The sequence below is a fragment of the Dipodomys ordii genome, unplaced genomic scaffold (assembly GCF_000151885.1).
Source record: "Dipodomys ordii isolate 6190 unplaced genomic scaffold, Dord_2.0 Scaffold209, whole genome shotgun sequence".
Classification (NCBI taxonomy): Eukaryota; Metazoa; Chordata; class Mammalia; order Rodentia; family Heteromyidae; genus Dipodomys; species Dipodomys ordii.
In genome coordinates this window covers 1747032-1774962 of record NW_012267425.1, presented here as the reverse complement: position 1 = coordinate 1774962, position 27931 = coordinate 1747032, and the positions used below count along the sequence as shown (strand labels likewise).

The 27931-nt window shown below is 47.3% G+C and overlaps 2 protein-coding genes across 3 annotated transcripts; both read right to left on the bottom strand.

Moving 5' to 3' along the window:
• Positions 1 to 11925, bottom strand: Trex2 (three prime repair exonuclease 2). 2 transcript variants are annotated; one of them, XM_013035326.1, is made up of 2 exons: positions 11837 to 11925; positions 1 to 916 (listed from the first exon to the last, which is right to left on the bottom strand). In XM_013035326.1, the coding sequence occupies exon 2, from the start codon at positions 878 to 880 to the stop codon at positions 170 to 172; it is 711 nt and encodes a 236-aa protein (XP_012890780.1). In that variant the 5' UTR covers positions 881 to 916; positions 11837 to 11925; the 3' UTR covers positions 1 to 169. The 2 variants fall into 2 exon arrangements, with proteins under 2 accessions (XP_012890780.1, XP_012890781.1); XM_013035327.1 differs by lacking the exon at positions 11837 to 11925 and adding an exon at positions 2102 to 2128.
• Positions 4645 to 27888, bottom strand: Haus7 (HAUS augmin-like complex, subunit 7). The gene is made up of 10 exons (XM_013035325.1): positions 27752 to 27888; positions 27009 to 27124; positions 25802 to 25869; positions 23114 to 23175; positions 15338 to 15429; positions 14170 to 14328; positions 13936 to 14032; positions 13027 to 13251; positions 11837 to 11951; positions 4645 to 4831 (listed from the first exon to the last, which is right to left on the bottom strand). The coding sequence occupies exons 1-10, from the start codon at positions 27860 to 27862 to the stop codon at positions 4761 to 4763; spliced, it is 1116 nt and encodes a 371-aa protein (XP_012890779.1). The 5' UTR covers positions 27863 to 27888; the 3' UTR covers positions 4645 to 4760.
• Positions 27889 to 27931: the final 43 nt, after the last annotated feature.

Here is a 27931-nt window from a genome sequence, read left to right as displayed (position 1 = left end):
GGAAGAATGGAAAAGCCTTGAAGCAGCCATCTGCTGAGAGAAGGCGCTAGGGCTCCACGGCCAGTGAGGTTAGGGCTGGGGAATGCATGCTGTGTGCTGGGGACGAGAAGCAAGGTTCTGGTCGGCACCAGCTCCCAGCCTCAGCATGACTGCACAGGCAAGCTTGCACTTAGGCCTCAAAGCTCGGGCCATCGGGCAGCACATACATGGGCTCAATGTGGGCCCAGCTGCGGGCCTGCTCATCTGCCCAGGCTAGCAGTTCAGCAGCACGGTGCAGGAAGATCAGGAGCAGGGTATGCACATCGCCCTCCGCTGAGTGGGCCGCACTCGGCTGAGCATGGAAATAGCGGTGGAAGAGGTTGCTCAAGCTGTAGCTCTTATGGCCTTGAGCCCGGGTGCCATGGCTGTGGGCGCGGTCCAGGCCCCGCAGTGCTGGTAGCGTGTCCAGGCAGACAGTGTCCTGGGGCAGGTGAGCACCCAGGCGTTGCAGCTCCGTGCACAGCAAAGGGAAGTCGTAATCAAAGCCATTGTGGGCCACCAGGCAGATGGGGCCCTCCTGGCGGCTCAGGAAGGCCTGCAGTGTCCTCACTACAGCATCATCGAAACAAGCCTTCCGGCACTGTGCCAGACCTTCACTGCTCAAACCAGTAATCTCACTGGCCTTGGCAGTGAAGGGGCGCTCTGGGCACATGCATAGTGTGAGCTTATCCAGGACCCGGGGCAGCATGGGGGTACCAGAGTCATCCCGCTCTGGGTTCTCCAGGGAAGAGCGGTGGACAGCAAAGAGAGATAACTCAGCGATCTCAGGATCCACATTGGGGAGCCCAGTGGCTTCCAGGTCCAGAAAGATGAAGGTCTCAGCCCGGGGTGGCTCCGACATGGTGATGTTCTCTCACAGCAACAGCAGGGCCTAAGGCTGCCAGAACAAGAGGCATAAACTCGATGGCTAAAGAAATGGGAATATGACGGAAGGGGCGACATTGTCCAGAAAGGGATGTACTCATTCCCTGGCTTATATACCTGTAACCCCTCTGTACATCACCTTTGTAAGAACAATTTTAAAAAGAAATGGGAATAACCAAACTTCTCCCATTACCATGTGCTCAGAACCTTCCTTTTTTGCCTAGAGTAGGTGAGATATATGGGGAATTAGCTTTCTGTGTGCTATTCGGAGCATTGCTTTCTATGTGCAGGTGAGTTGAATGAGAATTTAGTTATGAGCTTTGTAATCTACTCGCCTGGAAAGTAAGCAAAATTTACATCTATTCAAAAGAAAACTAGAGAGCTGGGAATGTGGCTCAATGGTAGAGTGTTTGCCTTGCATGCATGAGGCCCTGGGTTTGATTTCTCAGCACCACATAAGCAGAAAAAGTTGGAAGTGGTGCTGTGGCTCAAGTGGTAGAGCTCTAGCCTTGAGCTGAAGAGCTGAGGGACAGCACCCAGGCCCCATGACCAACAAAACAAGAAAAGAAGAAAAAATAAATGGACTATGCAGGCTCAGCTAAGCATGGCTGTTTCCTCACTGGCCAAAGCTCTGACCTCTGTAGGTCTTACTTCCTGCCAACCCCCAACTCATCTCGTGTGAACTTTAGTTCTGGGAGTAGCTTCCAAGGCCCGTATCCAGGGACACTCCACAGGGAGACTCCACAGGCTGGAGGCCAGTGGTCAGGACCTGTTACTTCTACCCCCTAGGATGGAGCCCTCCAAACACCTAACACCCTCTCCTTTCCATCCCTCAAGTCTGCCTCGCCAGTCCCATCCTGCCTACCTAAGGAGTAGCTAAAGGAAGGCCTTCCGTGCCCACTCTGCTTTTTTGCTGATAAGCCCACATCTAGTCATAGTCCCCATCAGGGATACAGAGAGGCAGCCCAAGAATGGAACGGGGGCACAACTTCATGGGACACTGGCTAAGAAGCCCCAGTGAGGAAACACTCTGGGTTTTCCAATTGGGACAGTGTTGAGAAGCAGGCACCGGAGAAAGCCTGCATAAAGGCCCGTCTCCCCAACCTTCTCCCTCGCAAACAAGGTTGCCCCAAACTGCCCTCTGCCTGCCTCCGGGTTCCCGGCAGCTGTCCTCAGCAACCCCACCACGCTGGCTTACCTGGGGCGGGCACTGGCTGGCTTCCTGGGCTGCTAGGCACCTGTCTCAGCACAGGCTGCTCCAGGCAGCCTTTAATAAGTAGCCATGGTCCGCCCCCAGCCTGCTGTTGGGCAACCAGGAGCCCTGAGGCTGCAGGACCTGTGCTGCCGGCTTGCTGGCCGCCCCCTCTTGAGCTCACAGCCACTACGACACACACCCTGTGTTTACAGACTGGGAAGTAGTCTCTTGCCGCACGCAGGCTTGATGAGGGATCAGCACTGTCACGGGCTGGAGGAACATGTCCTCACAGGCAGCAGGAAGCCAGAACATGGTGGAAGGCTCTGATCTAGCCCTTCCTGAGTTTCCTGAGGGCTAGTCTGTGGCTAGAGGGCCTGCTGACCCAGATTTGGTGCCTAGCTCTATACTGAAGCATAAAGGCAACACGCCCCTTTCTCCAGGCCGTGGTTTCTGCCATCCCTGGGGACCAGGCTGTCCCTGGTAAGGCTGATGTCACCTTAGGAACAACAGAGGCCCATGCTATGCTCAGCCTAGGGAAAGGAAGATTTAAAAAAAATTTTGATTGTACAGGTGATGTACACAGGACTTACAGTCACATAAGCAAGGCAATGAGTACAGTTCCCTGTGAACAGTGTTACCCTCCCTTATTTTCAGCCACTTCCCTGCCCACCCCCCAAGTTCGTTTCTAATGAGTATCACTGTTGCATTGGTTCACCCTGTGAACCACTGTTTCTGTGATTCCCCTTCCCTTCCCCAAATCAGATAAACTTATATACAAGACCAAGGATACAGAAATCAAAGCAGTAACAACAGGGAATAAACCAAAGGGGAAAAAAAGAAGTAACTGCCAACAGTACGCTAAAAAAAACCTCATTTCCATTTCTTGGAGTTCATTTTGATAAGCATCATTTTATGTGGTTGTATGCACCTAGCTATTGTGATCCTGTGCTAAGAATATTCTAATATATTCTAGTAATTACAAACGAGGGAAACATACAGCCTATAGGAAGAAAGTTCTTGAAGGACGAGACCTAGGTGTTACCCCAGTGAGCAGGGATGGCCTCTGGGATAGGCACAATGTGGACACTTGCTATAGTTCTCCCTCCTTGACGGTTCACCTTTCACAAGGACAGGGAGATGGCATCTGTGTCAAAGGTGTAGAGATGATGTCTAACAGCATTTAGAGGAGGCTGCCAGCCAAGGCAAAGAGGCTAAGCAGATAGATACAACATTCCATTGGGCCAAAGGAAGGTTATGAGGCTTGACCCAGCAAGCCTTGTGGGCTATGGCTGAGCAATGTAAAGGGACAGCTAGAGGCCCCTCTGATCCCAAGTTCCTGAAGTTTTTTCTACCCTACCTGGCTCCAGGCAAGGAATACTGTCCACATGGGAGGGTGGTGAGGCCATCTCTGGTCCAGGAAGTGTGTCATCTCCAGAATCTGGCATCCCAAGGATCTAGACCTGTGCTACATGTGGTGGAGGGAGGGGGGGGGAACTTCAAGGGCAATCAAGATGCTTCTCCTGCATGCTGCAGGCCATTCTGAGCACTGTGGCCCATCAAGTAGTTGGTTCCCTTGGACAGTGGAGAGCACAAGCCTGCCTGGCCTTCAACCTTCCCCAGCAGTGGTGTAAGGGATTACCTAGGCAGTAAGGGCCTGGCACCTAGCCCCCTGGTGCTTTCCTGCCTCTAGGTTCCAGAGGAATTGGGGGGGGAGCAAAATGAACGGACAAGGGCAGGGCGGGGCAAGGCAGCTATGGGTGCCACAATGGGCTCACCAGTTGTGCCTGTTCTCGTTGGTGAAGGGAGGGAGGTGGCAGTGACACGCACACTACTCAGAGATACTGGGTCATCTTGGAAAGCCCAGAGACCGGTTTCCTGGACAACAAGTCAGGCCACATCAAGAATTCCCCCAGTGTTGCCAGGTGCCAGTGGCTCATGCCTATAATCTTTGCTACTCAGGCAGCTGAGATCTGAGGATTGCAGTTCAAAGCCAGCCCCAGCAGGCAAGTCCGTGAGACTCTTATCTCGAAATTAACCACTGGAAAACCAGAAGTGGTACTGTGGGTCAAAGTGGTAGAATGCTAGCTTTGAGTAAAGAGCTCACAGACAGTGCCTAGGTCCCATCACCCAAAACAACAACAACAAAAAACCCCACAAGAATTCCCCAGTGTGGCACCATGGGGAGGGGAGAGCCAACGTGCTGGCTCTCAGGGGCATGGCTAGGAGCACTACAGACATCCTGGGGGCAGGGAGGGGCTCCTATAAGAGTGTAAGCCAGCCAACGGGAGAAGATGGCATGGGTAGCAAGAAAGGGGGCATGTCAGAGTGTCATGGAGACCTCCAGGTCTAGGTATGGCCCAGTTCAAGCAGGCCACTGCAAGGAATGGAAGTAACAGGGAGAGGGGCAGGGCCTCAGGCCCACTAGCAATATAGCTGGCTGCATTCAAGCTTGCTGTGGATGGGGACATGTGGGGACAGGAAGAAAGAAAGCTGAATAGCCCTGACCAGAGGAAAGCAGAGTAACACAGAATGGCAGAAGCAAACAGTAGGTTTAAGGCAGTTTATTAAGAGCCTGAGACTCCTTTTTCCTGCAGGTTAAGGGGAGAAGCAAATGGGATCATTCCCACTTCTCCTGTGATGGCTTCAGGGTTCTGTTCCCAGCCTATCCTGTGCCTTTGTACAGGATATCATTGAAGACTTTGTATTTCTGAGTTAGTTCATCCATTTTGCTGACTACAAAGGAAAGTAAAAAAAAAAAAGAACAAAGTTAAGTCTAATGCATTCGGGCCTGAAGGAGGCAGAGATAAGCAGTCCCCACTGCCAGGCCACATCCTGCTTTCCCATCACAACCCTGTGCCCACCACAGATTCCCCTCCAGTCCTACAGGACCAGATGACACAGAAGCCTGGTCCTGAGGGGGGCTTGAAGCCTGGATCCAAAACTCCCACTCTTGATCCAGGAATGCTGAGCTGGGGAGCTGTTAAGGCAGTACAGGAGAGGCAGCACCTAGCCAGGGGCCAGGGCATGTTCTATTTTAATCAGACAAGCTATGTGCACATGACATATGAAATGACAAGGAACACACTTAAGGCCTTAGCTGAACAGCACTCCTCTGAAGCCCACCTCATCCTGGAGGCCGATGTGTTACTCCAGCTGCTCAGCTCTTGGAAGAGGGGCCACTAAAGTCTGTAGCTACACTCCTCCTGAGGCACCCACTTCAGACAATGACTACTGGGTGCCAATGAGGGACTTTACTTGCTGTTCTCAACTCCAGAGTTGTTTTTCCTTGGGCATTCCTTTTTTTTTTTTAACAGCTTCTCCTTCCTATGTAACTCACATCTCTGCAGATGGCTGTTCCCTAACCTTAGCCTCCTCTTCCTTTCATTTGCATCTGCACCATTGTGAGTTACCAACCGAGCAGTCCACACTTTCCTGCCTGCGGGGGAGGGGGGGGGCTTGGTGAGTAGGATCCAGAACCTGGGGGCTTGACCCTGAGCACTCACAAAACACTACCATCAAGCTCTTGGGGCCACTCCCCAAAACACCCACCCACTGGCTTTCCCTCTTAAACCTTTGGCCCCAGTGTCTGCCTATGGTGGCCTCCATCAGCTCTGGACCTGGTACATAGAGATGCATCTCCAGTGCTTTCCTTTTCTTTTATGCTCTGAAGACTGTTAACTATCTGGAAACTGCCTGCATAGAACTCAGTCTGTGCTCATTTTTCTCTTTTCTATTCTTATGACATTTACGACCTCCTGTTCCACCTCAATGCTAGGTCCTCAGTGGTCCAGGCCTTTTGGGATGTTATGCTGAGTATGTTTAAAGTTCTCAGGCCAGATTTCCTGCACATCTACGTCTTTTCATGATGTAGGCTGGCATTCTCTCTCCCCCCTCCCCCTCTCTCCCTCTCTCTCTGGAGAGCTCTGGAGTTGAGAACTAGAATCTGGGTAAAGCCAACAGCCTAAGTGCTTCTTTGGTGGCCAGTGCCCTCTTTCTGGTGGGGTTTCTCATAGGTAGGGGTTTCAAGATGTTCTGTGGAAGGCAGGGCAAGATGACAGGCAGTCTTTGCTGTGGATGGGATGAGCAGAACAAGGATTAGCCTCAACCATAGGCACCATCAAGAGGTGGACCTTACCTGGGCAGCCATATCAGGAATCTGATTCCTTATTCATTCCTATCATCTCACAAAACAATGGGCTAGGGTCTCACTGGGAGTTCCCAGCTATGCAGTTGTTTCTCACTACAGATATGCTTCAACTGCTTTGTCGCCAGGGCAGCCACTAGGCTGTGGGACCCCAGTAGTTAACTGATTAGTTCCACCAGGCAGACACCTCCACTCCTCCAAGGGCTGTCCTATCACTGTGGCTTTCCTACCTGTGACACCAGTAAAACACTCCCATTCACTCCTGCCTTCCACAGTTATTTATCTGCATTGCCTCTGTGTTGGTGGCCCATTCTCAGCACTGACATGGTTGCTCTGCCCCCCTTTGCTTTTATATTTTGACTCTTCCATGAATAGACACAAACATTTTCAATAAAATACATGCATACTGAATTCAACAACACATCAAAAAAGATCGTACCATGATCAGGTTGTTTTCATCCCAGGAATGCAAGGATAGTTCAACATATTTAAATCAATAAGTACAGAGAATGAAAGACAAAATCATACAATCATCTCAATGCAAAGAACGCCTCTGACAAAATCCAAAATCCTTTCATGATAAAAACTCTGAAGAAACTAAGAAAAAGAAGGAACGTAATAACATAATAATGAAATAGAGTATCTACTCTCTCCACTCTTGTTCAATATAGTGCTTGCATTCTTAATGTGAGAAAAAGCATCTTTCTATCAAAGTAGATCACTTCCTTTCTGACAATCTTGTGAGAATTGTTTTTCTGAAAAGTTCCTACTTTGCCAGGCGGCTTGGCCCTTAATTACATTTTAGTTTCATCCTTTTCCTGCTGTACTTTAATTAAGACATGGTGTTATAAGCACCTTAAAGTTTTAGTTACATCCTATTTACTAAGCCACATCATTTTGAAGATTATGAACCTGAGCTCAGTCAATCCAAGCAGAGGGGAGGGACTGGCTCACTTAGGGGTAAAAAGGGAGCAGCCTGCTTGCTCTGTGTTGCTTACTATCCAGATTTTTGGCTGATGGTACATCCTTCCCTAGAAGTAAACTTTGCCTTGGTATTTTTGTTACTATGTGACACCCCAACATCATAAGCCATTTTCAACATTAGCCAGAACAATAAGGCCAGAAAAAGAAATAAAGAAAGGAAGAAGTCAAATTATGCCTATGTGAAGATTAACATGAAAAACTAAACTCCCTCCAAAAATCAACAACCCAATTAACAAATGGGCAATAGACACTTCTCAAAAATACAAATGGTTAATAAATACATGAAGAATTACTCAATATCTCTGGCCATAAAGGAAATGTAAATCATAACAACACTGAGATTCCCATCTCCCTCTAGTCAGAATATCAATCAAGAACACAACAACAAATGCTGGTGAAAATGTGGGGGAATACAAACCCTCATACATTGCTGGTGGGAATGTAAACTAGTGCAACCACTGTGGAAATTAATATACTCATTTTTCAAAAAATTAGTCTTGGAATTTCCATCCAATCCAGGGATTTCATTCTTACACATGTATCTGAGGGGATGCAAGAAGCACCTGTACACCCATGTTTACTGCAGCACTATTTAATCACAATAGCCAAGTTATGGGAACTGCCCTGGTGAAGGGATTTGAAAATGTGGTATATATACACAATGGAGTATTATTCTGCCATAAGATTGTTAAATGGTGCATAATGTAGAAATACAGTATCTGTTTATCAACATGGCATAAAAAAACTCACTGAGAATTTGATTTCTAAGGAATGGGGGCAGGGCAAAACAGTAATCAAGGGGGGTAAGTCTGATCGATAGATATAGGTTTAAAACAGCACAGTGAAATTTCTTTGGACAATCAACATATACCTAAAACATAAATGACAAGAATTTATGGAGGGAGGGTTATAATGGGAGGAGGAAGGGTAAATGGAAAGGGTGAAGGAAGGTGAATATGGTCCAACGTCCAATTACTTGATATACATAGACAAAAACAGAACAATTAGCTAGGTGTCAGTGCCTCACAACTGTTACTAGTTACTGTTCCTAGTTACTCAGGAAGCTGAGATCCGAGGATCATGGTTCAAAGCCAGCCTGGAAAGTATATGAGACTCTTATCTCCAATGAATCACCAAAAAACTTTAAGAGGAGCTGAGACTCAAGTGGTAGAGTGCAAGCCTTGAGTAAAAAAAGCTCAGAGATGGACACACATACATACTCATAAAAAAAACAACAACAACACAGAACAATGAAACTTGTTGAAATTGTTTTAAGAAGAAAGAAGGAAGGAGAGGGAGAGCAGTGGGAAGCTAATCAGGGCACACGATAAACAAATATGGATAGGTCAAAAATAAATCCCCTTGTACTAATAATACATACTAATTGTAAAAAGTTTTTTTAAAAAATGCAGACCAGGGGCTGGGGGTTTAGCCCAGCGGAAGGGCGCCGGTCCAGCGCGCGCAAGGCCCTGGGTTCGGTCCTCAGCCCTGGAAAAAAAAAAAGCTACAAAAGACTAAAAATGCAGACTATCCCTAAGTAGGAGAGAGGTCACATTGCTTGAATACCTCCATTTATCAGATAAAGCATAGCAAAAAAGTAAAGGGGCATTGCTTGTAGCCTTTGGAATGGATTTTGCATTGTTCCCTTTCTCTGGGCGTGTCTAGAGCCTAAGAATTTGTCTCAAAGCAAGTCAGGGAACTAGAGGCATGGCTCATGTGAGGTAGGGCACTTTTCCACTCATGAGTGAAAAAGCCTAGAGACAGAATGTGTGATGATTTATGACTGGCAAAAAAAAAAGCAAGTCAAGAAGACATACTCAGAGCTAAGTCAGGAGCCCCAAGTGGGGCCCTAACTCTCTTGAAGTCTCCACATCCACTGGGCCATGGGAAGACAATGTGTGGTTCCAGTCCACACAGCTAACAGAGTGTGCCTATCTGAAAAGCTAAATCAGCCACTAGTCGTATTATATCCTAGTCACCTACAAGATGACATACTGTTAGGAGTATTAATGATCATTATTATAGGAATGATAGTATTGGATCATAAATAAACTATTAATAGCAATTATATAGACTGCAGTGAGAGCCACAATGACAATGATGATTAGGATAAATGCTGTAATAAACTGTAGACTGGAGGATTCTGTTATAGTTTAATCAATAAGCAGAGCCTCCTCAGTCTGTGGTATACATGAAGCAGGTATGTGCCAAAGCCATGAGTGATGAGAAGGCCAACTGCAAGAGCTAGAAAGGTCATCCAAAGAAAGTCTTTCCAGTGGGAAGTGGCTGACAGGCTTTATGAGGTAAAGCCACTACTTAGGGACACACCAGTGAAAATCAGTTATAGTCAAATGCTTTAATTACTGCTCCTTGAGATGATGGGTAGTAGTCTGAGCAAACAATAGATAACCAAAAAGCTTGGGAACAGACTGAGGAATGAACTGTCTATAAGGGTTCTGAAAAGCTCTAGCATAGCCCTGGGAACCTAGAAGGCCATGTGCATGCTCAGGGCTTTGAAAATGCCAGAAGAGATGTAAGAAGGTGCTCAGTCCTCACCTCTGGCTGACCTTGAGGTTCTGAGACAAGATATGAAAGAGAAGGAAGTATTGTCAATTCCTTGGTTGTGTATTGATCATAAAAAGTAGTAATTATCTACACATCTAAAAAGTCTAAAGAGCTCCAGACACATTATAATCCAATGCTTGAAACTATGGATCAAGAGAATTATGAAAACAAGAAAGAAACTCATCCTGTTTAAGGATTTTCAATGATAAATAGCTGGTTTCATAGCAGAAGTTATAGAGGAAAATGGAAGCCTGTGGCTCACGCTTATAATCCTAGCTACTCAGGAGGCTAAGATCTAAAGATCTCAATTCAAAGTCAGCTCAGGCAGGAAACTCCATGAGACTCTTATCTCCAATTATCCAGCAAAAAGCTGAAAGTGGAGCTTTAGTCAAGGGATAGAGAGCACTTGCTTAGCATGTGAAAGGCCCTGGATTTAATCAGGAAGAAGGGGATGGAAGGAGAGGAGGGGAGGGGGAAGAAGAAAAGGGAGGGGAGGGAGAGGAAAAAGATGAGAGGAAGGGAGAGGAAGGGAAGAGATGGGAGGGGAGGGGAGGGGAGATGAGGAGAGGAAAGAGGGAAGGGAGGGAGGGAGGACAAAGATGTAAGGAAGGACAGAGAGACCAAACAAGGCACCTATTTCTTTGAATTTGTTTTGCAATTTATTTTGCAATCTTCTAAAATACCATGCTTGTAATAGCATGCTGGTACGAAGACAGAGAACAACAACAGAACAGAATAGAGAACCACACAGAGAACCACACATATATGCATACTTAATGCGGAAACGGAGGTGATGGTATTATAGAAGAGTGGGGGAAGGAGGAGATTTACATTAAACAGTGCTGTGACAAATGTCTATCCATACAGGAGAAAATCAGCACTGGAGGCATGGCTCAAATAGAGAACCAACCATGAGCAAGGACGCAAAAAAAAAGTGTGAGTTCCTAGGTTCAAGCTCCAGTATCTGCACACACAACAAAGAAGTTTATGGAAAATTTTATGTAAATTCAGATACAATTTTGCCCCTATCCAACAGTAACAATGTTCAAAGGACCAAATCTAGTTCTTACAAGGAAAAATACAAGGGAAATTACTTGGGCCTAAGAACCTGGCCCATCTAGAACTTTGTGCTAAGGACATAATGTGAGTAAACACTCCATGTCTAAATTTGTTTGCTGTATCCTTTTTTAAAAGATTGATAGACAGAGAAGAAAATAATATAAGTATTCCACTCATTGAAGAGTATTTGAAGACTACAAAAGCAGCTAAAGAAATAAAATGAACTACCTCTGACTCTAACCCAGAGAAAAATCAATGTTCATATTCTGGCTCATTTCCTTCAAGGGTTTTTCTACATTTTGTTCCTTTAGTAAGGTGAGGTCATACTCTGATTCTTAACCTCTATTTGTTCCTTTAACCTTTTGTAATCCGCATTCCCTTGTATCATTGCATCCAACTCTTGAAACAATGACTGGTCCCTTGCCAAACAAATAAACTATGTCTGTGTTTACAAAGCATTACATAATATTACAGCTCAGGATTGTTTCCAGTTTTTCAGTATTATATTTTACAACAGCATTATGTGTCACTTTAAAAAACTGAAAACAACCTACAGACTCAGTAATTTAAAAAAGGTTAAGCAAAAAATGTTAAGTAATAAAAAAAAATGAGCTAGTGGCTCATGCCTGTGATCTTAGCTATTCAGAAGGTTGAGATCTGAGAATCATGGTTCAAAGCAAGCTGAGGCAGGAAAATCTGTGAGACTCTTATCTCCAATTAACCACCAAACATCTGGAAGTGGAATTGTGGCTCAAATGGTAGAGCACTAGGCTCAAGTAGAAGAAGCTCGGTAACAAATCGCAGGAGGAAGTGAGGGAATGAGGGAGGGTGGGAGGCAGGAAGGGAGGGAGGGAGGGAGGAAGGGACTAAAAGTCCTCTCTTGTACCCAGTTGGCTGGTTGAGCATTAAAGAGGATTCCACTCATGAAACAATCACTTAGCTAAGCATGCACAGGGACAGCTTCCCCCACCCTCCAAGCATCATACTTAAGCTCTTCACGGAGCTGCTGTTGCCCCAACTGGTCTGCTGACCCTCCTGCTTCTTCGCTATGTCCATAGCTTGCTCAGTGGCATCGGTGACCTCCACGACTGCTTTCAGCAGCTGACAAGAAGAGAAGGGGAGGGGATGCGTAAGCACTCGGTACTGTCGGTCTGACCAAGATGGTGTCTCTCGCTTCCCACCCAAATTCACGCTGATCATGTGACCTTCAATCTCTGCCCTCCAACAAATGGGGAGCCAAGAGAAAGACACAGAATTCCCAGCTGGAGAGTTGTCCTTCACCCAGTGGTGACAGCTCACCATCGTGGCACTCTGGCAACCTCGTCCCCAGAGACATTGCCAGTCATCCCAGCTTGAGCAAAACAAATGTCAGGGTAGGAAAAGAAATGTTCCAATAAAAAGGGGACATGTCAAAGACCAGGAGCATGGCTCAAATGGTACAATGCTTGCCTAGAAAGCTTGATGCCCTGAGTTCAAACTCCAGTACCACAAAAATAAAGAGAAAAGACCTTTCTGAGAGACAGAGGACTGAGGCCTAACCATTTCCCCAGGGGGGCTGGATTGGCTTATGGACAGTCTGGCCTGATGTTAAGAAGTCCGAGTCTTTCCATTAAGAACCCCAAATAAACATTATGGAATCTTGGAGCAAAGTCAGAGTTCTGCACATGGCAGTTCTAGTGATGGTGCCTAACCCTAGCATTTGAGGCTGGTGTCTGAGGATCTGGGATGGGGAATAAAATCAAGAAGTATTCACTTAGTTGGCTCAGCTACATGGGTGGCTTTCTCCTGTCTCATCTGCCGTAGCCTTTATTTGCCTGAGTGGCACACTGCTTAGTAACATAAGACGGGAGGCATCTGGGAATGTTTAGGGATAATGTTAAAAAAAATGAGACCAATATGGGCTCAGGGTACATAGGAAGACAAAGGAGGCCGGGATGTCATATTGAGTCCAATAGGACCTAATGCAGACAAAGCACAAACCTCCTTGGTGGTGGGTTTCTTGGTAAGCACCTCCACACTAGCTCTCATCCTGCCCCCCAGTATACAAAAAGTAATTGTCTCAACTGACAAAGGTTCGAGAGCTCTACCATACCAGGCCCTTTAGCTCCTTGCCCCAGCCCTCATGCCCCCATCAGTCTTACTGTGGACGCAGCAGAGAGACGAAGAGAATTCTTACCTGGTTGCAGGAAATCAGGCTCTGATACACAGCTTGGATGATGGGTCCACATGAGTGCAGGTCAGGCTGAGGGTGCTGGCCACACTCACCCAGCTCATCATCGTAGACTTGGAGGAAGGCCAAGATGAGCTGGTAGAAGTCAGAGACGACCAGGCGCAGCTTCTGGTCAAGGGTGCTGGCAATGGCCACACTCACAGCAGACCCTGGCTTCTGCTGCTCAAAGCACTGCAAAACCAAGGAGAGAATGGTACCTCAAGCCTGTCCTGCTGGCTGGCCTCAACTTAAACATCAGAAAGGTGGGGTGAGGAGGAAAGTCTTCATAAACAAGGGGCTGTAGGGAGCCTCAACCCTGCTGCTGACCCTCCCCCACGAGCCTCAGCCTCCAGAACCAGAGTAGCCCAGGCAAGCATTGGTGGGAGAGCGTGGTACACACGTGCCAGCTGAGGCTTGGTATTCCAGCCTGTGTGGAGCCTTGCTCCCATGTCTCCCCTCGTGTGGACTAAGAACCTGTTCCCTAATACCTGTCAAGCCTGTGAAGGCACCATCTCACTGAAGCCTCACAGCACCCCATGTTGAAAGATGTCTCTTTTGTGCGTGTGTGTTGGTCATGGGGCTTGAGCTCTGAGCCTGAGCACTGTCCCTCAGCTCTTCAGCTCAAGGCAAATGCTCTACCACATGAGCCACAGCGCCACTTCCGGTTTTCTGGTGGTTTATTAGAGATAAGAGTTTCACGGACTTTCCTGCCTGGGCTGGCTTTGAACTGCGATCCTAAGATCTCAGTCTCCTGAGTAGCTAGGATTACAGGCATGAGCCACCAGCACCCAGCTTGAAAGATGTCTCTTAACCCAGGACACCAAACAGGATCTGATCCCCAGGCCCCACAGGCCCCCATGATTGATGTGCCCTCACCTCTCCCTTCAGTGCCTGCAGCTTGGCAGCGCTTTCCTGCAGCTGCCTGGCCAGCTCCGCCACCTTCTCCTCGTCAGACTTGTCAGAGGGGCTGGCCCTGCAGGAAGACAAGTGTGGAGGGCAGTCGCCTCAAGCTCTCTCCTGCCACCCAGTGGTGCACTCCACCGGGGACTCCCTTAGGTGACAGAACCAAGCAGGGTTAGAGCTGGGGAAAGACTCTTCCCATACACCTACATTTGCCAATCATCATTCTGCTGGTCGAGAACAGGCTGAATGTCCATGGGCCACGGGTCACAGTCCGGATTCAGAAGCGCTGGCAGGTTTGGGGAGGAGAACATCTCCTCCAGCATTGCCTCACTCTTCTCCGTGGTATCCTCCAGGTTCTCCTTTGGGCTGCAAAGCAGGCCCCAAGTCTTACCATCACTTGCTGGAACACCAGCAATGTACGGAAGACTTAAGACACAGAAAGGAACCAGACTAAAGAGTGGGAAAGAGCCAGGCGCCGGTGGCTCAGGCCTATAATCCTAGCTACTCAGGAGGCTGAGATCTAAGGATCATGGTTCAAAGCCAGCCTGGCAGGAAAGGCTGTGAAATTCTTTTTTTTTTTTTTTTTTGGTCAGTCATGGGGCTTAAACTCTGGGCCTGGGCACTGTCCCTCAGTGCTTCAGCTCAAGCCGAGCGCTCTACCACTTGAGCCACAGCACCACTTCTGGTTTTCTGGTGGTTAATTGAAGACAAGAGTGTCACAGACTTTCCTGCCTGTGCTGGCTTTGAACCGCAATCCTCAGATCTCAGCCTCCTGAATAGCTAGGATTATAGGCATGAGCCACCAGTGCCCGGCGCCATAAAATTCTTATCTCCAATAAACCACTAGAAAACCAGAAGTGGTACTATGGCTCAAGTAGTAGAGCACTCACCTTGAGTTGAAGAGCTGAGGGACAGCGCTCAGGCCCAAGTTCAAGCCCCATGACCAACAACAACAACAAAAAAAGTGGGAAAGAAGGGGGAGAAAGAACTGCACTACGTGGCTAATCTCCCCGCCTCTGCCTGCTTTGGCCTCCCTGAGAAGCCTATTGGTCTTGCAGGGCAACCCAATACTCGCCATCTTCCAACACACCTCAAATGTCTTCTCTAGGACCCAGAGCACCCCCAGACAACCACCCAGCATCCTGGGGATGCAAGCATCCCTTTCTTGTCCACTGCCTAGTCCCTGAGCAGCCAGCTGACTCCTCCAAGCAAGGGTCTTGTCTCAGTTTGTACCTTCAGCTCCTGGACCAATGTGTGGCTACTGCCACCAAGGGGGACAAAGACCCCAGCTGGTATATCCTGACTCCCATCAGTTCCATATCCAAGACCAAAACCACCCCTCAAGGGTTCCCAGCTGGGCCGCTGGAGTTTTTACCTTGAGCTGCTAGAGTACCCGGCATCCAGGCTCTGCACTATGTCCAGCAATTGGTCCATGAAATGCAGTTGCTTCTGAGCACAGGCAGATCCCTGGAAGAGAAGTTCAGACACATTTGCTGGCTCAACGCAGACATAAGCCTGGCCTAGGCCAACTGTTTTGGGTGCCCTACTCCCAGGATGCCCCTGGGGGGGGCGGCTGTCAGTTCCGCATCTCTGCCTATCTAGCACTCTCTTAAAGGGGCCCAGAACTCAGGAGCGGATGCTAGAAAAGGCTCCCTGCTTAGCCTCTACCTGGAGCTTGCAGTGCCTGGGACCACACTCTGGAAACTGGAAAATGCCACCATTGCAGGGCTCCGGCCATGGAATGGAGAGTGTGGGGTTGTAGCGGTGCCTGCAAAGGCAGAACACCACCTGCGAGGATGGACCTGTGGCCCTTTCCTCAAGGACAACTCCAGGGTAACAACTGTTCTCAGTACATCAGCTGACCAACTAGCACTAGTAGAAGCTACAGAACAGCAGCATAAAGGCATCTCGAAGTGGCCTTTGCTTCAGAAGAGAAGTGGAGGTATACTTGGGAAGGCCCAGGCTTCTAAGGTCTGATCTCCTACCTGCTGCTCAGAAGAAAATGGCTGAGGTTCTTCTGCGGAGCTTCCTTGTCCGGAGCTCATGCTGCCTTCTGGCAAGCCACTGACTCTCCGGACCAAAGTTATCATCTAAGAGGCCACGCCCTCCCCCAGAAAGCCAGAGTGGGCGGGAACAGGAGAAAGCTGGGCCTATCAGTTTGCTTCTCTACCTCTTCTGACTTGGCACATGGTGCTGCTCATCACTAGCAACTTGCTAGAACACCCTGCAAACACAGTGATACTAAATGCTGATACTGACTGCATGGGCTTAGCAGAAAGAACCAAGCAGTCCCTGGTGAGGAGGAGACCCTGGGAACAGTACAACTCCCTGTTGTTGGATACTGCCTGCCACTCCCAGAAAGCCTGCTCCCACCTATGCAATCAACTCAACACGAACAGAAGCTTCTGGAAGCTTTCACCACCACATCCTCAGCCTGCCAATGGCTTCTGGGACCTTTTCACTCCCCTCCTGTGAATAGTCTCCCCTTATAGAAGGGACATAACGGCAGGGCATCACTGGAGTTGAGGTGGGATACACTATCTACATAGAAGTCCGCCCAGGGAGTAACACAAGAGTGACTAGCATTCAGAGCCCTGCAGGCTTTGACGAATGCATGAGACTGTAACCATCCCATACCATCCCCTTGCTGAGTGGGGAAATGGCTCCAGCCACCACACTGCAAACGTCCAGGAAGGGGATGGATGCCAGCTTGCTGAGGTCAGGCTGTGGCTGCCTCCCCCGGGTAGGCTAGGCCTATGTCTCTCTGTGGGCTCTCCAAAGCCACAGGCCTGGCCCTCTACATCTCTTGTGGGTAGACAAGGCTTAGCCCCTGTAAGACTCAAAGGCCCTCCCTAGGCCTTCTGGGCTAGCCCCCGGCTGGTGTGCACCACCTCGCTGAAGCCCCTATGTCTCCTCTCTGCTCTCTAGAAAAGGCTCAGAGCCAATAGATACCCTGGAAACATCTGTAGAATGAATCCATAGAACCTCAGACATTGCTGAGCACCAGGACACCCACCTCTTTTCCTACCCCACCATAGCCATCAGCAAATACAGGGGACATGACTGAATCCAGCCATGCCCTCATTTTCTTCACTACCACCACCGCTCATGCAGCTGCCGCCCGTGCCTGGGCATTGCTGCAGCCTGTGAACGTCTCTCATCAGCCACCCCTGCCCCATCCAACCTCTAAGCCTTACCATACATAACTGTCAGTGCAATACTTCATGGAAATTGCTGGTCCTCCACTGGGGCCTCCAGGCCTACAAAAGCCTGTGTAATCTACCCTTGCCCTACCCCTACAGGATGGTTCAGTATAACCAGCCTACTGGAAGTTCCCTCAACACATAAGCCCATACCACCCCATTTCTTTTCACTTGATGCTCTCCCAGATCTTCTCATTTCATTCGGCTACACTGCGGTTGAGCTATAATTCACAAATCATGAAATTCACCAAAATGTGTACAGGTCCAAGGTTGTTCGGATATTCAGAGTTGTCTAGTCATCACAACAGTTACATTTTGGCTAGCACCCCAAAAGCAAACTCCAGACTCACTAGCAGTCCCATCCCCAACATAGCAAGTAACAGTTTTTTGTGGGGGGAGGGGTACTGAGGTTTAGGCTGGTGCTATACCACTTAATCCACACTTCATCTTATCTCCAGCCCTGGTTTGGTTTGTCGCTGTTGTTGCTGCTGGTTATTTTGGAGATGGAGTCTTGTGAACTTTGATACCTGGGCTGATTTCAAACTGTAAGCTTCCAGATCTCAGCCTCCTTGGGCTGGGAAGGTGGCTCAGTGGTAGAGCGCTTGCCTTGCATGCCTGAGGCCCTGGGTTCAATTCCTCAGCACCATATAAACAAAAAGAAAAAAGCTGGAAGTGATGCTGTGGCTCAAGTGGTAAAGCGCTAGCCTTGAGCTGAAGAGCTGAGGGACAGTGCCCACGCCCAGAGTTCAGGCCCCACGACCGGACTCAAAAAGAAAAAAAAAACAGATCTCAGCCTCCTAAGTAGCTATGATTATGCATGTGAGCTACAAGCACTCAGCTCTATGTGGATTTGCCTCTTCTGAAAATTCCCTACATGTAGATCATATATGTAAATGTTTATGTCTGACTCTTTTCTCTAAATATTCTCAAGGGTGTCCTATGTTGTAGCATATACCACTAATTTCTGCTTCATTATTAAAAAATACTTCATTTATTCACCAGTTGAGAGACACCTAGAGTAGTTCCACATTTGGCTACTATGACAACACATCGATGAACATTCATGTGTCAGTTTTCATGTGTATGCATTTTTAATACTCTTCAGTCCATACCTAGAAGTAGAATTGGCAGGCCATATGCTTGCTGTGTTTAACCTTTCAAGAAACTGCCAAACTGGCTTCCAGTGTCTACACCATCTCTTCTCCTCACCAGAACTGTGTGAGGGATCCAATACATTCTCATGCTGTCCAACACTCATTAATTTCCCTGTTGATGTGAGAAATCCTTGTGTGTGAAGTGTTTCTGATTTGCACTGCTCTTATAATCAGACGTGCTAAGCATGTTTCCGTGAGCTTACTGATCATGGGTACATTTCCTATGAAGAAGTGTCTATTTCATTTCCTATGAAGAAGTGTCTATTCAGATCCTTGCCCATTTTTGGACTGAGTTCCTTGGTTATGGAGTTTGTGTTCTTTATAAATTCTGGATAGACGTCTCTTATTAGACCCATGCTTTACAAGTTTTTTCTTCTATTCTGAGGGTCGTCCCTTCACTTGCCAGGTGTCCTTTGATGCACCAAGTGTTTAATTTTAATTAAGTACCACTGACCACCTCTTTTTTTATTGCATATGTTCTTAGTGTCAAATAATGACTCTTCATTTCTGTTGTTTTATTTTATGTAAGACAGGGACTGAACTGCAGAACTCAGGCTAGCGTTGAATTGGCCCATCTTCCTGCCCCAGCCTCCAATGTGCAGGGATAGCAAGCAAATACCACCACACTTCAAGTATCATTATGGGGTGGAGGAATGACTCAAATGATACAGAGCCTCCCTAGCAAGTACAAAGCTCTGAAGTCAAACATAGTATCACAACAACAAAGACAGCCTTATGAAGTCTTGTTAAAGTAGATATGAAGAGTAACAATCTACAGTAGCCATTGTGCTCACAGTGGTCACATGGACCTAACTTTGGTGAGGAGAGCTGATTCTGTAGTTTCTCAGCTCCCACTGAAGCCTTGGAGAACTATCTGCCTTCCCGCTACGATAAGATGTTCCTGGCCCAATTGGTACATTTCTTCCCCAGCCCCATATTACAACTGAGGCATCATTGTTCTTTGTCTTTCCTTGTCAGAAGACAAGACAAAGAAGTGCACACATATTTTTAAGCTAACATATATTAAAGGCAAGCATGGTAGCACACACTTTTAATTCTAGCACTCAGGAGGTAGAGGCATGAGGATTACATCAGGAATGAAGTCCTGACACACTGCTGCCACATTGTCAAACTTCAAAAACACTGTGCTCAGATAGGAAGCCAATCACACAGGACCACGGAGTGTAGAATTCTGTCTTAGTGGCACAGAGACAGAGAGTAAAGTGAATAGTCATCAGGGCCCTTTAGGAATGGAAGTGACTAACATCAGTGGGCTGCCTGGCAAGGGAATAAAAATATCTTGGACCTAGTTAAAGGCAATAGTTGTGTAATATTGTGAATGTTCTAAATGCCACTGCATTGTATACTTTTTTAAAAAGATTTTTAAAAACTGGTAGTCACTTCAGCAACCTGAATCTACAGATTTGAGCAGTATATAACCAGTTCGAAGTAAACACATATTATACATGCAGATTGCTGCTCACAAAGGTCACACGTACAGGTACATGAATTAGAAGTGTGCATCTAGAATTAGAGCCAGAGATATATGACAGCTATAGTATTCAAGTAACAAGAAATAAGATCTCAAGAAATTAATATTTCCAAAGAGAATATGTTTACATCTCACTGGAAGTACATTGACCATTGGAATATAAAACCCAGCAGGAACTTAGGGAAAAACAATGAGAAAATCTAAAGCTAATTACTTAATATTCTTATTTAAACAACAGCATGGTATTAAAAGAATGCAATGAATACTTCAAAATGGTTTAAAAATTGAACCCCAAATTTCAGCTTGGGAGGATAAATTCTAGAGACAGATGGTAGCAATGACATCACAAGGTGAATTTTTTAACGTCACTGGTGAATTGTTTACCACCACTGGACTATATACTTTAAAATGGTCAAGATGAAGCTGGGCACTGGTAGCTCACGCCTATAATACTAGCTACTCAGAAGGCTGAGCTTTGAGGATTGCTATTCATAGCCAGCCCAGGCAGGAAAGTTTTTGAGACTCTTATCTCCAATTAACCATCAGGGGAAAAAAGTGGTGCTGTGGCTCAAGTGGTAGAGCGCTCACCTTGAGCTGAAGAGCTCAGGGACAGCACCCAGGCCCAGAGTTCAAGCCCCATGACCACCAAAAAAAAAATGGTGCCAGTGATTTACATATAATCCTAGCTATTCAGGTGGCTAAGATCTGAGGGTCATGGTTCAAAGCCAGCAAAGGCAGGAAAGTCAGTGAGACTCTTTATCTCTAATTAAACACCAAAAAAAGGCAGAAGTGGAGCTGTGGCTCAAGTGACAAAGTACTAACCTTGAACACAAAAGCTCAGAGAGAATGAGAAGCGCAGAGTTCAAGCACCAGGACTGGCACCAAAAAACAAACAAACAAACAAAAACCTGCTCAAGATGGAGCTAGGAACCATGGCTCATGCCTATAATCCTACCTACTCAGGAGGCTGAACTCTGAGGATTGCTAGGCAGACAAATTTGACACTCATCTCTAATTAACAAAAAAGCCAGAAATGAAATAGAGACCTGGCTGAGTTGGCAGAATGCCAGCCTTGAGCAAAAAAAAAGAGAATGAGAAGCCCCAAGCTCAAACACCAGTACCAGTATACCTACTTACGTACATGTATACACTTACACACACATACACACACACTAGAGTGAAGATGGCAAATGTTATCTTGTGTGTGTCAGTTTTTTAGAAAGTGAGTAAAGCCTTCTCTCAGTCTGCTGGAAAATTCTTGAAAATTTGTAGCATTTATATTAAGTTCATTTTACAACAAAAACTATGTGAAGTGTAAGAAGGGAAGGGTTTTGGCTGTGGGTAAAATGGGGGGACCACATGCTATCTTTTTCTCCCACTAAAGACCTACCTCCCAGAGATGAACCACAGGCATGAGGCAGGTCAGATCAAGGAAGCATACCAGAATCTAATGAGATCATTCAGCATGGCAGTAAGCCCACCATGTTTCTTCCTCCAGTCTCTGCTGACCTGAACACAGCCTAGATGGAATCCCCAGAAAGGAGTGCTAGGGCAGACTGAGGGGGCTCCAGGATACAGCCTCAAGGAGCACAGAAGAGATCTATAAAGCTCAGGGAGGAGAGAGTCCCCTAGCCACAGGCAATATGGTGTTAATGGCAGGAAGTTTTTTTCTTTGTTTTTTGGGGGGGGTAATAGCAACAAAAAAGCAGGAGGGTAAGTTATTCTGAAGGAAAAGAGTCTCCTATCCACTCAGGCAGCTGTAGCAACAACTTCCTAGGGCCAACCCTCTTGTTATTTTCTTTCTATTTTCCCTGGTGTCCTGTTTTCCCTGGTCATGGAAGTGGGTGGCTTATGGCCGCAGGGTAGAAAATGCCAGAGAAGGAATTAAAAAGTACCAGAGATGGCACAGAGTGATTCCACAAATGCTTTTGGATGCCTGAGTTCAGTCCCACCTATGCATGGCTGAATCTGACCTTGATGCCTTCAACCAACCGTAAATTCTAAGCCCGTGTAGGGGCTCAGGACTCAGAGCATGGTAGGAACCTTGTGCCTTAAACCTGCTGGGTCAAGTGCCTCCTAGAACACATGGCCACCATGAAAATCTCCATTTGCATGAGAAAAGACAATGCCAGTGATGACCTTACAGATGTTAGAATGATCTGACCAATATTTGAAAGCAGCCATTATTTTTTTAAATGCTCGAATAAGCAACCGTGAGCACTAAACACGGTTGAAAACATTATCAAAAAAAAATCAAACCATGTAGCAACTTTGAGAACAGAAAAACAATAACCCAAATGAAAACCTGCTATATGTTTCAATGTGTGTTCATTCATTGTAACAAACATGAGACTTGCTAGGATACAAAATGCTGATAGTGAGGGCTGGTACAGATGTGGGGGTTAGGGAGTACATGAGAATGCTCTGTCCTTGCTGCTCAAACTGGGCCAGAACCTTGCTCTGAAACATTATGATTATTTAGTTAAAACGGAACAACAAAAACACCCCACTGGACGAATGCAATAGCACAATCAACTACGGCCATGTTAGAAAAACAGTTCCGTAGCTCTTCAAAAAAAAAAGCCCCATGACAAAAAAAAAACAAAAAAACAAAAACATACAGCTACCATATAACTCAGTAATTCTTTAATTCTCTCTCTTTCTCTCTCTCTCTCTCTCTATATATATATCAAAAAGAATATATGTAATAAAAGACATAAGAATGTCACCTCCACATTATCCATAATAGTCAAAAATAGAAACAATTGCTCCCCAAATTTATTCATTTTAAGGGCAGCAAATGGTAGTGGGTGGATAGGGGCACCTCTGTACAAAACCCTCAGATGGGAGGGTGGCATTCAGGAGAAGGTGTATGAGCTTGGAACTCAGGGGCATGGGATTAAGACATGTCTCTGCCACCTCAAGTAAGCTGGCATTGTCCTTTGAAATAGGGGCTAAGACACACACTGCCAAGGGTGGGTATGATCATTACTCACATGCAAAGTATCTAGCATAGTACCAGGCAAGTATGGTATCACCAAGAGAGGACTGAATGCATCTGTGTCATGAGCCACAGATCTACCTCTATGCCCCATACTGCCCTCACCCATTCCAAGTCATGGGTAGAGTTCATCTACACAAAGGATTCCTAGCAGTGCCTGCCAAATCAAGGTCTAGAGAACCAGACTTCCTATGCACCCAGCCAGCTCTTGGGTCTGAGGAGCCTTAAAGGCACTGGTCACAGAAGGCCCTCCTTTCCCCACACCAGCTCAGGGAAGAAAGCATGCATATGGTTCTCTTACCCTGAGAAGCTCATGGTCATCTGCTGCACACAGCATCAGCTCATGGCCTAGTTTCACCATCTCTGTTGGAACACAAAGATCCTGTTACTATAGACACCCATTCAGAGGATGCCAGATGCCCACAGGGTGCTGAGACTGCCACACATCCATAGCTCAGCACCCACAAGGCCACGCTGGGCACAGAAGACCAGGTAGACAAAGAGGCAGGTAGAAGACTCATCTTAGTGCCTGGGCTACCTCTTGCTGTGTGACCTACACTTGGTCACTGCTAACTTTCTGGGTGCCAGTTTCCCTGGCTGAAAATAAGGAGTTACCCACCATGCATCTGTATACATGGGACTCTCTAACAGTGGCTTCCTGAGGAACTGGTAGAGGTCAAGGTACCTCCATAAGGAGCCATGTGTATTCTCTTAAGAGAGCAAAGCAAAAGGAATCACAGCTCATGTTTGTCCCTGTCCCAAAGGCCTTTCATGTCTTCCTCCTCTATTATCTTACTGGCAACCGTAAGAGGCAAGTCGGTGCTATATTTACAGGCAGGAAGCCTGAGCCCCTGCATAGGATCATATCCAGCCACATCTTCCAGGGTGCCCAGGGAATCCTCTGAGTAATCTCTGGGTATAAGGCCATCCCTAAGCTCACCACTTAGCCTGTGGCAATGCCCTCACCCTTCATAGGCCATGCTCATCTCCCTCTCTTCTCCCCCCCCAACCCATTACCACAACGCATACATAGCAGGACAGACAGAACTCTGCACCCATGTGCTTTGGAGAGCCCATTGGAGAAAGTAGGAAGCGTGCCAAGGTGAAAGCACCCAGGAACAATGAAAACACTCTATAAATATCCACTATGCCCCTCAAGCAAGACTGCACTACCCATAGCCCTTAACCTCATGTCCCTGTGACCCTCTTTTCTTTCCAACAAGTCCAGCCAGCCTTCCCTTCACTAGAAATCCAGGATCAAGCCAGCACTGCATCTCCACATTCTCCCCATCTCTCACTGAGACAGTTACTGCAAAAGCACAATGCTGATCTCCCTCGCTTAGTCAGGGTGCTCCTACTCTCACCACGGTGGCCTCAGGGAGACTGATAAACCAAACACAGGACCACAGCCTTCCTTGGAGTAAAAGCCAATAGTCCACCAGGCCCAACCCAATGTGGACCCATCCATTCTTACCATCTTCCACCCCTTCTGTCCTCCATTTCAGGCACATATGCCTCCTCACTCTTATTCAAAGCTGTCAAACACAAGCCCACTGCAGACCCTTTGCAGTTGTTGTTCCAGCGCCCTGTATATAATTCATACTACTCCTACTATCAGCCAGGCTTTGCTCCTCTCTTCCTGCCATTTCTTTCAATGGGGCCACTCTTCTTCCAACCTCTGGGCACCATCTTGCCCTTACCTGGCTGTTTACTGCACTTCTATCTCCTCATTCTGTATACTCTTATAGCCTTCTATACTTTCGGCCAACTGCCTCATTCATCATGTAACATGATCCGTGCTAACAGTTCCATGCAGGCAGCACAGTGCACTGCTGTGGCACCAGCATCTGAAACACAGCCCTGAATGTCTGATGAAGCCAAGAACTCTCCTGAGCTCTACCTGCCCTAGTCCTTCTTACTTATACTTACTTATACTCATTAAGGGAAGGGAAGGGAGGCAAGGCTGAGGTGTTCACCCCCCCACTCCCAGTTTGTTAGAAATGAAACAGGCTGTGGCAAGGCAGGACCATCCTGAGGGCCAGAGTTAGCATATGTGTGCATTAGAGGCCTCAGGCAAGCTGTCAGAGCCTTAGATGGTCCTGCCAGTAGCAAACACAGGGGCATCCATAACAGGTTAGAGCACAGGCTGCTGCTTTAAGACACAATACTGCACTTCAATCACAGGGACAACTTGTCCCTAGATACTTAATCTGCAGACACCTGGTATGTGTTGCAGGGTGCCAGAGTCCAGTTCATGCCCCCTCCATTGGTGGGAACAAGCCAGGCCCATGGGAAATTCAGCCTTTGAAATTCTACAAATGTAAAAACTTACCCAGTGACTCATTCATTTTTTTACCAGATTAAGGAGAGTTGCTGACAAGAAATGGGTAAAAGTGGCTACCAGACAAATGCCATTAGGGGGCAACTGGAGTACTTCTAGAAATGCCACATATATACACACAACACGACTGAGAGAGGGCAACAAACCACTGTGGCATCAGCAAGTATCACCGTCTTTAACTCCCAGTGCTGTGCTTGACCACTACATTGTTGGTCACTGTGAGAAGAGGTCTACCACCTGCCATGCCTAAGGAAACCCTGATTCTCGAAGGCTCTAGAAAAATCCACAGGGCATACCCTATTCAGAAAACATCAGCCGGGCACTCATGGTTCACACCTGTAATCCTAGCTACTCAGGAGGCTGAGATCTGAGGATCATGGTTCAAACCCAGCCTGGGCAGGAAAGTCCATGAGACTCTTATCTCCAATTAACCACCAGATAACCAGAAGTGGCACTGTGGCTCAAAGTGGAAAGAACACTAGCCTTACGCACCAAGGCTCTGAGTTCAAGCTGTGTAACCAACCAACCAAAACAAATTTCAAAAGAAGAAAGTATCAGTCCAATGGGTAATTTATAACTTGGTAAAGAAGGCTGTGACCATGTTCATAATTTACCACCAAATTCCAGACTCCCATAAAGGAGACCCACCTTGGATCTTCACTTCCACTGGGATGCTCTTCAGGGGGTTGAACTTGTCAAGCAAGGATGGACAGGCCCTAAAGGGAAATAGCAAAGTCAATCAGGCTCAAAGGAGCACTCTACACTCACACACAACCAAGTACATTGCTTACATGTATGCCAAATTGTCACCTAAGTTTCGCCTTAAAATGGTTAATTTAAGAGCCTATGAATTTCACCACCAACAGCATACTTCAGAAAAGTTACCATGGAAACATGAATGTGAATACTGAAATGCAAATGTCTGGGTAGGAACCTGCTGTACAGAGAGGTAAATAACAGTTACCCGGGGCTTATTCCTACTTGGTCTGGGCCAAAAGACCTGCCAGGAAACCCTGCAGCCATACTAGCCACCTACTAACCCACAGAGATCTGATACTATTGTTTTTCTGGGCTTTCACCTCTCAGAGCTCAAGCTTGCCGAGGATGGCAAACCTATGTCTGACTTTTCAAGAGTCTCCAATACCAACAGACAACCCAGACGACAGCCATTACAGAGAGGATGCCAAGGTCCATGCTGAATAAGAACAAAGCCTGTTTCCCAGGGAGGCTGGAGAAAGCCTTCAGTATCTGCAGCTTGCAGGCAGATGCTCAGCTCCTGGGGCTATCCCACCATGGGGAGAATGAGTAACTTGGGTATGGTAGTTCCAAGGAGCAAGCACTTCTGTGGGACATTTTGGTGCTTTGCCTTGGCCTCTGGGCACACTTTGATTCAGGTGCACTGGCATCAGCTAGTGCTGCATAAGGGCTGCCTTGTGAGCCTAGACCCAGGCAGGAAGCCCAGTACCCTGTCCCTGACAATCCCTTCTACCACAAGGCCTCAGGCAGCTCAGGAGGATTCCAGCTGACCTTATTCCACTCCTTTGTAAGAAAACACTGAAATGGAGTATTTCTCAGGTCCCAATCAGTGATGCAGCTCCAAATGTATCAAGTTAAGAAAACACTCAAGACCTATGTCTCCACAAAATGGTAGGTGGAGCAAACCCAACACTGCTAGGGGCCACTTCACCCTCATTTTGAGCCTAGCTCTCTAGCCAGTGCTTTTAAGTAACCAACTGTTTATCATAGTGGGCTGGATGTATTACAGAACCCTCTAGGGGTAAACACACTCATCTTCTGAGGTGGTCTGGTAGTGCTGTGGACATCCCACAATAGGACGACGAAATCAGGGTGTTACCGTATACACATCCACTCTAGGATCTCCAGCCGATACTTCGAAGGCTGACACAGGAGTTCATAGATTGTCTTTGGCTCAGAGATATACAGACCCTCCAGGAAGGGGCACTTTAAGCCCTATGCAAAGAAAAGGCAAGTAGGAAGCTTTAGGAAGCCAGTCACTGCAGGGTGGCAATGCCCTTCTGCCAGACTTAGACAGGACACCTTTCTGTACCAACCTTCCCCCATCCCAAACAAGGTGGCAGCCCAAAGCACCCCCCCCTTGTGTTTTCCACGCCCCTGTGGGATCCATCCAGTGGCAGCAGGACTAGGAGCTATGCCTAACGATGGGTGGACCTTTAGAGTTAGGTGCAGGCTGAGAAAGAGTGGCGGGAAAGCGGGGGATATTTTTCTTCCTTCAGATGACCAGTTTCCTTATCATCTGAGGCAGAGCTCCTGTCTTTGGCTTCACAGGGTGGCAAGCGTTTCGCCCAATGTGCCTGGGAAGCACAATCTGGAGTTTTGTGCCCAGCATTAGCCCCAATTACTTACTAGACACTGCAGTAGAGACAGCGACAGTGGAGGCCCGGGGAACCCCAAAGAACAAAAACAGATGCTTCACAAGCAGCCCGTTACAAACAGCCCGTTACTGTAGGAGAACGAGGCGCACCGGGACCCACGACAGTGGCACTTTGGCGCCGCCAAATCCAAGTAAAGACACTGCCCAGCCCCTCCGGGCTAGGTAGCTCCCCAGACCCATGGCACCTTCAGCTTCTTGAACACCTCCACAGCCTCCTTGAACACGAGGTTGTCATCCTCGTTTTCGTAGAAATCGTAGTCAGAGCTGCAGCCGGCGACAGCGCCCAGCCCCGCCATGTTTCGCGCTCAGAGCCGAGCCCGGCCCACATTCCCGGCTCCACCAGCCGGACTGGGTGCCAATCACAC